Genomic DNA, 14,125 nt, shown 5'->3' with positions numbered 1-14,125 from the left:
GAAATGGAAACTTTTTTTAAACACTTTTTATTTTCCATGTATTTATATATATATATATATATATATATATATATATATATATATATATATATATATATATATATATATATATATATATATATTATATTATATTATACTTATAAAAAAATATTACACCTCTTATCAAAAAAAATTTATATATATATATATATATATATATATATATATACATATAATATATATATATTTTTTTTTTTATTATTATTTTTTTTTTGATAAGAGGTGTGATATTTTTTTATAAGTATAATCCACGGGAATTAAATAAATTCAATAAAAACAGTAATAAACATGTATTACTATTTTGAATTTTGATTATTATTATTATTAAAAATAAATTTATTTTAATTATTTATTTTTTACAGTATAATAGAATTATTTCAACAGTGATAGATTTATCTATTGACTGAATTAACTGTTATAATTTAAATGATAATGAAATATACAAAAGTTGTCCTTTGATCACATGACAAGTTTATATATATTTTTTATAATACTCCATATAGACAGTCACTGACATGAAGCACTCCGGAGACTTGATTCCTAACAGATTTCAGTCAAATTTGACATGAGCATATACAATTATTTTATTAAAATTATATATATATATATATATATATATATATATATATATATATATATATATATATATATATATATATATATATACACACACAGCATATTTTCTTTTGTAAGCCTATGATGTCTTAAAATGCTGACAAGTTTAGCAGCTCACTAGGGTTTGTGACGGGTGAAATCTCACATTGCACACTGGAGACACGCTGTCTGAGATCTAATGTTTCATTCAAACTGTAGACAGCAGAGCTTTTGGAGTTGAGATTATGTAAAATATTGTGTTGTGTGGGATTGAATTAGACAGGAGTGGCTATACTAGATTAAAGCCAGTTGAATCTGGTGTGTTGCATCAGTGGCTTCTCAAATGTGAAGTAATGACTGATAGCATGTGTTTGGTATGTAGGGCATATTTAGGTGTGTTTTGTAACTAATAACGCCTAAAGCAATGTATTTTTTTCTTTAAAAGACTTCCGTTTGGGCTGCTGAAGTCACATACTTGTGCTTTTTGTTACTACTCTGTTGTCAACAATCTTCCAATAAATCGCTGGCAAATAAAAAGCCAACAGATGGTGTGTGTGGAAAAAGAGAAAGTGTTGGTGTGTGCTTAGTTGTTTAACGTGTGATATCTCTGACTTGAAAGGGTGTGTGAGTGTTTGCACTTCATGTGTGCTTTAGTTTAGTTTGGCGCACTCCCTCTTTACATGTCTTGTGTGCTTTACTGTTGCTCACCAGACGGTGGCGACATGGAGGTTTTGGTAATCCAACCAAAGCACATGGACGCATGTGAAAGAATATTTTTGTATTATATTCGATTATTGTGTGCCAGATGCATACCAGACCTAAATCTCTCTCCGTCTCTGTTTCAGGATACACTGCAGGAACGCCTTATAAAGTCCCCCCTACTCAGACCAATGGAGCCCCTCCCCCCTATTCCCCATCACCTAACCCCTACCAGACGGCCATGTACCCTATTAGAAGTGCCTATCCCCAGCAGAACCTCTATGCTCAGGTAAGGCCTTATTCTATATTGTGAATATTGCAAAGCTGTTTTGAAACCATTTCTATTGTATAAAGCACTGTAAAAAATAAAGGTGACGACTAACCCGCAAGCTGGAATAACACATAATCCATAATAAGCATGTTTTGTGGTGTTTTGAATAATTAGTTGGCAAGGGAGAAATCAAACTTGATCCTTTTTATCTTATGCACTATTTATCAGGAAGAAAAAAAAGGTTTTGTATTATAATAAAATATCTTGCTTGACCTGAAATTAATATATAGCTGATATCACCTATGTCAGCCCGTAGCTATTCAAGTATTTTTATAGGTTATTTTTGTCAGTAATACTGCATTTTTTAAAACGTTTTCAGTAGTTTATACATTTGTTAAAAACTGCAAAAAAAGATAACAGCACTAGTAGTAAATAACGATGGATACAAATAACAATAAATTATCAGTTAATTAAATCATTTTTGCTTGTATAATATTCTGTTTTACCTCAAAAACTTTATATTACTAAAGTAAACGGGACTATGGTTGTGACATAGTGTCATTTTAAATATGTTTGAATGTAATAAATACCATATGGCTATTATTCAGGACAGTTTTTTTAGTATTATTTATATTCTGTTATAGTATTTATTCATATATTGAATTAGCTTTTATATTTATGTTTTAAATTTTCATTTTCATTAAAAAAATAAGTATTATAATATTTCTATTAAGCTTTAGTTTATTTTAGTTTTAGTCGTTTTATTACTTTAATTTAAAGCTATCCATGTCAGTTCTATTTAATTTTTTTAACTTAGTTTTTCATCTAATAATTTATTTTATTTCAGCTTTCATTTACCGAAAATGTTTTTAATAATTTTTATTTAATTAACAATAACAACACTGATTCATTATTGTAGTAAATTAGGGATGCGGCAGTACCGCTCTTGTGTTCTCCTCGCACTCATTAAAAATGTGCCGATACTAAAAGCTGATAACATGCTGAATGTGTACAGTGTTTGTGTTACGACAAAAAAAAAAACACTGACAACGGAGCAAACAGAGAGCAGAATGAGGATATCAGAGAAGGATGTCTATGAAGTAAATGTACCTAATTAATTTGAGAAAGAAAACACACGTCTGACAGTATGTAGGATACTCGCAGCTCTTAAAGTGACAGCAGCCTAATAAACATACAGCTTTTTTTGTTCATCTAACAACAAAAGAAAAAAAAAGAAGAAATCACCCACTGATCCTCTTTACTGAATGACTCTTTTAACTTTGATGGGGATTCATTTATATTTAATTTATATAGTGAAGACTATGCAGTGTTATTTTAGATTTGCTCACTTTATTCAATTTGGTGATTTCACTGGTATCTAAGAATTTTAACCACTGGCCCGACCAGTAAAAAAAAAAATCCTTAGCATTGAGCCCTGCTGGAGCAGCTCTAAATATTCACTGTGATATTAAATAAAGGCTAAAATATGATAAAATGGATGTGAAAGTAGCAGAAGAGTCTACAGTATATTTCAACAGGCATAATTAGGCATGAAAAAACTAAAGATAATATCTATTTTCTAAACAAATTAAGTCAGCTAATTTGATTCCAATTATTTTGGGTTCTCTACCCAAAATTTTATTTATTTATTACAAATTAAATGAATATGCAGGTATGCAATATTGGCAAAAACCACAAATGAAAGTATCGGTATCAGACTCATTCTAGAAAAAGTGGTATCGATGCTTCCCTATATTAAAAATTAAAGTTATGTGGTATTAGGATCTGATACCATTCCTATACCACTGCGCCACCACACAACTTTTTTGGTTTATCCAGCTTAGAGCCTTTATTTGCCTCACAACCAGGACTATTCAGATTTAATCCCGTAGCACCCACTATGCAATACAATGGATCACCCCTTACAGGTTTTGAACATACAACCAGTTAGCTACTTGTAAATATTGCATTATAATTTGTTTATCTTCTTCTCAGGGTGCTTATTACACACAGCCAGTGTACGCCGCCCAGCCTCATGTAATCCACCACACCACCGTGGTCCAGCCCAACAGCATCCCCTCCGCCATATACCCTGCTCCTGTACCTGCGCCCCGCTCCAATGGCATGGCTATGGGCATGGTGGCCGGAACAACGATGGCCATGTCTGCCGGTAAGAAGCTCAAAAATTATAATATTATTGAAGTTAAAAAAAAAAAAAATATATATATATATATATATATATATATATATATATATATATATATATATATATATATATATATATATATATATATATATATATATATATATATATATACCAAAAATATGAATAAAAATAATGTATTTAAAACTTTTCATCTAATTAATTACTGGATGTGCCGATGAATTAATCTAATTAAGCGCACATCAAAGTTGGCTAAGAAATTACCCCCCATAATAAAGTTTTTAAAGTCATTATTGTGTTAAATGAGAAAGGTATCAAATACTAGACATTACAAAATAAACTAACTTATAGAAATACTGATTATTAAACTGATATTTTAAAGGAACACGGGACTTTAACTTATTCACCGTATCCCCCAGAGTTCAATAAGCCCCTACATAATTTTTATCTCCATGTGTGCCATAACTCTGTCTGATGCACACACCACTAGCCTAGCTTAGCACAAAGACTGGAGGTAAACGGCTCCATCTAGCCTACTGCTCAAAAAGTGACAAAATAATGCCATCATTTTACATGTTGTGATGTGTATAGTTACATTGTGTACTAAGACTGAGGGAAAATTAAAAGTTTTCTAGACCGTTATCGCTAGGAACTATATTCTCATTCCTGCGTAATAATCAGGGAACTTTACTTTACTTTACATGGGTGCAGCGGCGGAATGATATTGCGCAGCGTCTGAAAATAATCTAACTTCCATCAATATAACTTAACTTGACAACCTGCTTGCACAGAGAGTTTGGTGGGACTATTTTCAGGTGCTGCGTAATATCATTGTGCTGCTGCCCTCATGGTATGGCAGCAAAGTGTCTTGATATACATATATTAGTAATGCCACAATACTCAATATAATATTGAACCGTTCGGTACGACATTCACGGTTCAATATGCCCTTGTGAATTGCGTTTTTTCTTTTTTTTTCTTTTTGTGGCATTTCATTAATTATTTCCCTTTCTCTTCATTTGAAATATTTCTCTCAGTTTATTTTGCCTCTTTTTGAGTGTGCCTGTGAGTCTACACACTGATATGAGCAAATATCCAATCATATGCACTACAGTTAGGGGGTGTTTAAAGCCTTGCCGGTTAAACATTTAATTTGCGTGCTTATGCACAGTTTTGCCTTAAACGCAAAGCACATGTTATTACTGGACTAAGTAGTGTTCCGGTTCTAATTCTGTCAAATACACACATGGTTAACATATATAAACACTGTCGGTTATGTCTAAAGTGAAAGTAAAATCTGTGTGTGTCTGTATATGAGATGCCAGCAGGTCTTAAATTGACAGCAGTGCAGCCTATTTTGAACATTTGTCCTTAAAGGGACAATTCACCTCTTAAATTATGTTAATAAAATAATTAATAACAATTAAAATTAATTAATAATAAAAATTAATACAGTAGCTTTTAATCAATGTTGTATATTGAAGACTATGTAGTTTTAATTTATTAAAATGTATATATATATATATATAAAGGATGTAACAATACAGTTAGTTCATGGTCTAGTTCACTGTAATACGGGAAATTACAGAACTAAAAAAAACATAAAACAACTAAAAGGCTATACATGTCATTTTTTTCACACAAATAGCGCTGTTTAGAGACTAGAGACGCACAAAGGTAGCCAGACTGATATATATCGCGCCAGACTGAATATATATATATAAAGGATGCAACAATACAATTAGTCCTCATGTACATACCTTGGTTTATACATTTTAATTAAATTAAAACTACATAGTCTTCAATATACAACATTTATTAAAAGCTACTGTATTAAAGGTCTTTTTTTTATTAACATCATTTTAGAGGTTAACTGTCCCTTTAAGGACACGCAGTTCACTAGTCTGCTACTGTCAACTGAAGACCTGCTCACATCTCATATATAGACGCAGGCGATTTTTCTTTCACTTAAGATATAACCGACTTTGACATTATTAGCGCAATAAGACAGTCTGTGCCTTGCCTTGAACAGTCCGTGCCTTGCCGGTTAAAAATATAATTTCGAATAAAATGTTTAAAGGGATACTTCAGCGCTGGGAAGATTAACCTGTATTTAAACTGGGTCATCAATGAAGTAGAAATGTGAAATTATTTTTGAATTTGGTGCCTTCTATACTGAGAAAACTGAGAAGAAAATTATACCTTCTATACTTTCATGGGGATGAAAGACTACAATTCCCAGAATGCTTCGCTGCCCTGTAAGGCCATTCCCAAAGCCACCAACTGGATTACTGTGACTGAGTTGAAGAAGACACTACAATTAAAAACTGAACGTGTCTGTTCAATATAATGAGTGAGTCACCGCGTGAGTATCACAGCATTGAGCACTAACTGCAGGAGTGAGATAAATGAGCTAATGAGCTCTTGTGATGAGAGCTGAGGTAATCGCGACTACACTCACTCGCGGCAAACATTCACAACGCGAGTTCAGTCTGGCGCGTTTCAGTTCATGCCTTTGCAAGCTTAACTTTCATAGAAATTAATTTGAGAAGTTAAAAGACTTACATTGCTCACCATAGCTCCGTTTAAATGAGTGCCTATAGCTGCGAGATGAGCTCTGAGTGTGATCTCCATCCCCCATGCGCGGATTCAAAACATGCGGAAATGGCTCCCTCTGCTGGCTGGAGTCTTTAGCCTTTGAGCAAACATTACTCCTATGATGCAAATATCGTCAATTTGCATCATAGGAGGATTTTTTCCAGAAATAAAATGCATAAATCTCTTGTCTCAGGGGGAAATGAGGGGGGAAAGCACAATCATTTGAATATACTCCAGGGTTTCTACTGATACAAAGCCATATGCTAATCGCTGAAGTAACCCTTTAACCGGAAAGGCTTCAAAACGCGGGTAAACACCCCTTAAAGGGTTACTTCAGCGATTAGCATATAGCTTTCTATAAGTAAAAACCCTGGAGTATATTCGAATGATCGTGCTCACCCCTCTCATATGCCCCTGAGACAAGAGTTTTATGCATTTTTTTCTGGAAACATTATTCTGGTGACGCAAAAATCGTCGATTTGCGTCATAGGTAAAATGTTTGGCCAGACGCTAAAGACTACAGCCAGCAGAGGGAGCGCATGACCGCAGAGATTTCCGCATGTTTTCAACTTGCACATGGGGGATGGGGGTCGCACTCACAGCTCAGCTCGGCTCAGTCATTCATGGAAACAGTGTGGCCGGCGGAGCAAAGTGCGTATTTTATCTTCTCAAGTTAATTCCTATGAAAGTAAATCTTCCAAAGGCATGAACTGAAAATGCGCCAGACTGAACACGCGCTGAGAACTACTGCCGCGAGCTGTGACACGTTTACCTCAGCTCTCATCACGAGAGCTCATTCAGCTCATCACTATGCGTGTAATCGGACTTCTGCTGCGATTGTGCTGACACTTTCTCTGCGGCTAAATCACAATATATTGAACAGACACTTTCAGTTTTTAATTTTAGTGTCTGTTCTCTAACTGAACTGATTTAATGAAAATGAACGTGGTGGTGGGAAAGTAAAAGTGATTCAGTAGTGGTGACTTTGGAGTGGCCTCGTAGGGCAGCGAAGCATTCTGGGAATTGTAGTCTTTCATCCCCATGAGACAAATACATTTTCTGTCTTTTCTCAGTCTAGAAGGCACCAAATTCAAAAATAATTTCACATTTCTACTACATTATACTGACCCAGTTTAAATACAGATTCATCTTCCCAGCACTGAAGTACCCCTTTAATTTTAGTACATGTGATTGGATATTTGCTCATATCAGCGTGTAGGCTCACAGTAGAAACAATACTCAGAGCATAAAGATTAGACATGTATCAAAGGTCACGGATGAACTAGTTCATGTCTCTTAAGCCTAAGCTTAACAATTCAGAATAAGCAGTTATTTTTCTCATTTTAAGAATATTAATAAAGGGAGTTTTTACACTGGCAGTTTTTGAAAAAATTGGTAATGTGAAAGCTGTTATGCGGACCTGTGAGCGCACCAGTACCACACCATATCTGGAGGAGGTCCATATTCCACGAGTAGGAATATAGTGTGGCCCTTTTAAGAGATGTGCGTTCCCTTTTGAACTGCCGGTATTTTGTGTGTGTCTGTGTGTGTGTTTATGTGTGTGTGTGTGTCTGTGTTTGTGTGTGTGTGTGTGTGTGTGTGTGTGTGTGTGTGTGTGTGTGTGTGTGTGTGTGTGTGTGTGTGTGTGTGTGTGTGTGTGTGTGTGTGTGTGTGTGTGTGTGTGTGTGTGTGTGTGTGTAACTGTGCCGTGATTCACGCGAACAGTATGAAGAGCACTGACTCGGAAGCGCTCTTGTTCAGAAAAGTAACCTGCATATTCGTTTTAACCAACTGTAATGTATTTAGTTCCATAAAACACATGTACTGTAAGCGGTGACGTGTTAATGATTTATCTTAGATATGAGCGAGAGTGAGCTTCAGTGCATCGCGCTCGGACTGCAGAAAAAACACACTTTTCTTTCGCCCCGGAGTCTAATAAAAGTTAAGTAGAAAATATGGTAGCTTATGTAGGCTATAACTGCACTTGTTTCAAAGTAATGTTACTGTTAACCCTTTTCTTTCCCTATTAATGTTTGCTGCTCCATCCTTTACGTCTATGGCTGATCTCAATTTCTCCAACTACAGGCCATGGGTCAAACAGAAAATGCGCGCTGTGTTAATCGCGCGTTAATAAAATTAATGCTGTTAAAGCTACACTGTGTAACTTTTTTAGTATATTCTTAGCTAAAAACACTTAGTTCTTTCTAAAAATATATGTGCTCATTAATGTATATTTACTTCTTTTAAGGTATAAAGTATTCTCGTAAGTTTATACTATGCCATTGAAAAAACATACGGGTGAGGGGGTTCAAATGCCGGTCGCCATGTTGCCCCTCCATCTTGAAAGTACATTACCCAAAAAGGGACATACCCGTAAATTCAAGCTTCTCTTTTCGCGTTTTAACACTCGATGGCACCGTGTCGAATGTGAAGAGGGGGAATGCTATGTTAATCTTGGACTAAATCGGCCACCGTAGGAGTTAAAACAAAATCAGAATTGAGAGGAACAGAAACTATTATTCACTGGATGGTCATATACCTCTTCACCACTAGATGGGGGAAAATAACACACAGTGTAGCTTTAAAATTAATTTGCATTAACCCATTATTAACGCGCTAATTTTCACAGACCTTTTATATATATATATATATATATATATATATATATATATATATATATATATATATATATATATATATATATTTACTTATATTTGTGTGTGTGTGTGTATGACATTAATATAATAAATGTTATATTACAGGAACCTTGCTGACCACCCCTCAGCACACTCAGATCGGCGCACACCCCGTCACCGTGCCAACGTACCGACCCCAAGGAACACCTGGGTACAGCTACGTGCCACCTCACTGGTAGAGCCCACCTGCCAATCATGTGAGTTCCCGCCCACACAACCCATTCATTGTGGCTCCACCCAGCCAATGAAGAGCATTCTCTGACTTCTCGATTTCTCTCTCTCTCTCTCTCTCTCTCTCTCTCTCTCTCTCTCTCTCTCTCTCTCTCTCTCTCTCTCTCTCTCTCTCTCTCTCTCTCTCTCTCTCTCTCTCTCCATGGCAGATCTGGAGTCAAACATTGTATGCAACTACTCAAGTCTTACATCGGCGCTCTGTGCTCAACAAGGAGGTGCCACGTCTGTTTGCAAGAACAAAAGAGAAAAAAGTGCAAGGGTCACTTTATGCATTCTTACGTGTTTTTGTAAAAGCTGCTTTTTTATCTTTTTTTATTTAATTTTAATTTTTCTTTTTTTTTCTCATTTTTTTTGGGATGATGTTCTTGCATTAGGTTGTTTTAATTCTTCATTGTTCCATAGTTACTTCTGTAAGAACTCCAGAATGATTTCGACCAATCACGCCTCTTCAAACGATTTGTCTTTGTGTTCAGTATAAACGCTGGTGTGTAGGAATGTACCGACGCAATATCAGCACCTCTTCGGATCATAATCATCCAATTATGCTGCCAAATTTTATAACCTTTAGATATTAGCACAGGGTTCATGTTTTTATTTTATTTTATTATTATTATTATTTATTTACAGCGGCGTTTCATTTCAGCTTTCCCCGTTCTCTAACAGAACCCTCTCGAATTGTTGATTTTTTTAAGGAAATTTAATTTCATCCGATTCAATTCTCCCTCATTTCATTCTATCATCGATAACAAGGGTGTCTTCCAGCTTGTAGCTGTTCATGTAGATTTGTAAGGAATATATCATTAGTATGGCAGTGCAAACGTGGTTTAACCTTCATTAGGATAATGAGTACATACAGTAATCTTAGTTATTCACTAAATAGAGAACGTTTGAGTGAGCTGGTTACTTTATTAGCTTATATGTCAGGATAGCGTAAGCTTCTGAACTATAACGTGTATATTCGATTTATATAAATGTGCGCGCATGGGTGCTCTCGCAGGGAAAGCAGCGGCACGCGAGCATGCGCTCACGGCAGAAGGTGCGAACCATCGCGCGGAGAATATTGAGGGGGAAAAAATACTATCAGTGGCACTTAGCTGGAGCCTCTGGGTGCGATGTCATCCCGGTGGCATTGAATCTGATCAAAGCGTGTGCCAACTTCGAGGCCAGACAGGACGGACGCTACTCTGACGGAACGATTAGGATCGCATCCAGAATTTAAAGGGACTTTATCGCATCGAAAATAGCACTGAAAGCAAAAAAAAACACAAATACAAAAGGAAGGGAAGGCGTTCCGGCATTAATCTCCAATCAGCTCCGGGTTTAGAGTGGGTCTAACCCCTGGTCCTCTGTGAATTCTTGGGCCTTTAGGCCTGTAGTTTTGCACAGACTATAGGCGTAGAATCGGAGTTGTTCAATGCAATAATAAGAACGGCCTGCTTGAATGGCTTTTAATTGTAATTTACAGCATTTTTAGAGAGAGAGAAAGAGATTGATTTCCTATCCCAAGGCCTCGCCTGTATCCATGAATAGTGTACTCAGAAGTGACATATCAAGTATTCTATGAAATGTTATCATACTGAAGCATTGCACATTGACAAATAGACATAACTTAATAACCAATTATACGGTACACTCTCATATTTAATGATGTAAGTAAGAAAAAAATCAAGCATTTACTCTGCAAACCATTAGTCTTGGTAATGTCTCTGGAAGTAATATTATTGTCAGTACAGAACAGTATCACTCTCTTTTTGTTATTTGTTTGGCTGATCAACCACTATTTCGATATATAGTACACTCAAAAGTGGGAAGAACCGATTCTCTGATCTTATGTGGAAGTAATAACGTCTAGTAATGCATGTGTCATGCGGGTGAATGCAGTATAGTGTAATCAGATGGAAACTATGCCTCTGCAAAGCATGGTTGCATCATGTCGAATCACAGCTTATGGATTGATTTTAATAATACATTTACTTTACAGCACATTCCCTTCGGCGTTTTGAGTAAAAGGAGAGAGAGTGAGGGCGCAGAGTGTCTGAATCCTACGGAGAGCTGCGGAAAAATTCAGATTTCACATAAATAAAGTGAAGCCTATTTTGCATTATTATTTAATTCACATTATTCTCAATAGTGATTCTCATTAGAATCTCTGCAATATTGTAATTTTTACTTTGTAAAGATTTTTTGTCATTTAGAATTCAACAGAGCAAAATAATGATTTATCAGAATTTCAAGGGGAAATTGTGTCTGGGGGGGGGAGAATAGGCTTCATTTTCTTTCTAGACATTCGTCTGAAATTTTCTGTAACCTCATTGCATTATATAATACAGTATAATTATTTGCCTTTAGTAAGAGCACATTCTTTGGCAAAAGCAAGTTAAAGCGAGTCGAGGCCTTTGGTATATGTAATATATGTGTAACGATGCATTTTTTTATTGGCATGTCATCAATAAGCAATGCACATTGGTCAAACCAGGCTCATTGGTTGATTATTGGATGAATCCACAGCACATTCTCTGTTTCCCTGTAGCAGTTTTGACGACGTATGATGTCCTTTTCATGCCCTCTCTGCCCTGCTCTTTCCTTCTTCTTTTTTTCAGCTGGTCTTATACAGTATTATATCAAGCAGTGAACTATATTTTCTTTGTCTTTTCGTAAGTTTGCATCACAAGACTTTTAATTGATGCAACTAATCGCTGTAGTTCGACATTAAACATTGACCGATCCGTCAGACCTCTGAACTCTAGGACTAGAGTGACCTTTTACACCGCAAACGAATAAAGGGTCGATTCAGAACGGGAGGACGTTACCATCCACTCTGACATGTAATTTAGGCGCTTTTTACGTAAGTGTTATTTAAAGTTTTAATTAATGATTGATGTTCATTTTTTTTTTTTAAATAGAAGATCTTTATAGTTGATCTGGAGTGGAGTGATGCAGTCCATGTTGTTGAGAGGCATTTCAGAGCACAAGTCTTCAAAGGGTTTCCTCTTCCTCTACATGCATTTTCCCAATCTGTCTTTCTCTTTGTTTTCTCTCTCTTTTTTCTGTTTTGTTGCAATGGCCGGGGGAGAGAGATCAGCAATCTGCAGCTCCACTCTTAAAAATAAAGGTTTTTTGTTGACATCTAGTTTCATGAAGAACCTTTAACATCCATGGAAAAAAAGATTATTCAAACGTTCAAAATGTTTTTAAGTAAAGGTTATTCGTGAAACCTAAAATGTTTTTGTTTGTTTTGTTTTTTTCAATAGCACCTTTATTTTTAAGAGTGTAAAATGGTGGCAAATTTTCACAGAATTTTTTCAATCATTTAGAAAATTAGATAAGAGCCTGTTGCAGTTACTGGGATGTACGTTTTAACACAGGGTCGTGGTGAATTTAAAGGGATAGATCATCCAAAAATGAAAGCAGTGTGAACATTCTGCAAAACATCTCCTTTTATGTTCCACTGAAGAAGAATGATAACTGAACTTTTATTATTGGGTGAATTATTCCTGAACAGTTGTATCAAAGTTGTTTTCCCCCAATATCAGTACTCGTCTATTTTCCCACTCACTCCCATTTTAAAATCCGTTTTCTGTGTGAAATCAGGTGGGGTTTTTTGGGGAATCAGTCGTAAACGGAGTCATTTCCACTCGGCGTGATGTGGACGAGGCTTCGATTTCCTGTTTTTTTCTGTTTCAAACGTATTGAAAACATGTGATGTCGATATTGCATCCCCATGCACTGTTCTGTTCCTTGGTTTCAGGGCATCGATCAAAGGATTGTTTACTAGCGCCCGTGATGCATGCAACGGGTTATTAGCTCTAGTGAAGTCAGTGTCACGTCACCAGTATGTAAAGGTATTTCTAAAGTAATTGTGGCACTGGTTTCACACTCTTGCTGAAAACCTGTGATATGTACCATAGGCTTTGACGCAAACATATGAAAGGTTGCTATTTCACGCTACTGTTTAGGAAAACGCCTATTTATGTTTGACCCATATGGAGAATAAGACTTTGTTGTTTGCATTCTAAATGTAAAGCAAAAAGGGGAAAGTCTTCCAGAATTGATCTCCCTTCAGTGAGTGTTAAAGAGTCCTTGCCCCCATAGTTTGCATTACGCACTACAGCACGGTTCTGGCACCATCGAAATCCCATGCTTTCGAGGTTCTGGCAGGTCCGAGCGCGTTTTCGCCAGTGCAGTCCAGACCGTGCTGTACTACCTTTTGAGCAAGGAGACCCGCATCAGGCTTGTGAAATGAAGTGTACAACTGTTTTTATTATTTTGGGGTTTTTTATTGTTTTGTTTTTGTTTTTGAAGATCAGTTAGTGATCTCTGTGACATAATTAAGCCAAGTTTGTAATTGTATAATATTTACTGTAAGATGTAGAACATTCAATAACTATTAAAATCTTTCCAAAAATCTTTCCTTTTCTTTTTTCTACACACAAAAACCTCTTGATGGAGGATTGATATGTTCATTTTTCGTCCAGTCAATACATTTATTAAATTGTCGATTGGTTGAATTATTATTAATAGATGGTTTACTTCTAAATATATGTTGTAGGAGAAGACCTCAGTTTATTTTAATGCAAGAAGTTTTTATGTGATTTAAAAACTATATTTAAAATTAAAATATTGACAACGCTTCACTTTTTCCACATTTTGTTATATTAAGGCTTTATTCCAAAATTGAGTAAATTCATTATTTTTGTTCCTAAATTCTACAAACTATACCCCATAATGACATGAAAGAAGTTTGTTTGAAATCTTTGCAAATTAATAAAAAATAAAAACGAAGAAAATCACATGTGCATTAGTGTTCACAGCCTTTGCTTGACATTTTGTTGA

At 35.6% G+C, this 14,125-nt stretch overlaps 1 protein-coding gene across 3 annotated transcripts in view; it reads left to right on the top strand.

Moving 5' to 3' along the window:
- fam168a (family with sequence similarity 168 member A) overlaps positions 1-13,699 on the top strand; it is a 90,654-nt gene extending 76,955 nt beyond the window's left edge. For all 3 annotated transcript variants that reach the window (XM_067419971.1, XM_067419969.1, XM_067419970.1), the window contains 4 exons: positions 1,479-1,621; positions 3,599-3,773; positions 9,128-9,258; positions 9,442-13,699. In XM_067419971.1, the coding sequence (XP_067276072.1) occupies positions 1,479-1,621; positions 3,599-3,773; positions 9,128-9,240 (431 nt within the window). In that variant the 3' untranslated portion in view covers positions 9,241-9,258; positions 9,442-13,699. The remainder of the gene's footprint in view (positions 1-1,478; positions 1,622-3,598; positions 3,774-9,127; positions 9,259-9,441) is intronic.
- The last annotated feature ends 426 nt before the right edge of the window (positions 13,700-14,125 follow it).

This window comes from Pseudorasbora parva, chromosome 16 (assembly GCF_024679245.1).
Source record: "Pseudorasbora parva isolate DD20220531a chromosome 16, ASM2467924v1, whole genome shotgun sequence".
Lineage (NCBI taxonomy): Eukaryota > Metazoa > Chordata > Actinopteri > Cypriniformes > Gobionidae > Pseudorasbora > Pseudorasbora parva.
This window is presented reverse-complemented; position numbering and strand designations above follow the sequence as displayed.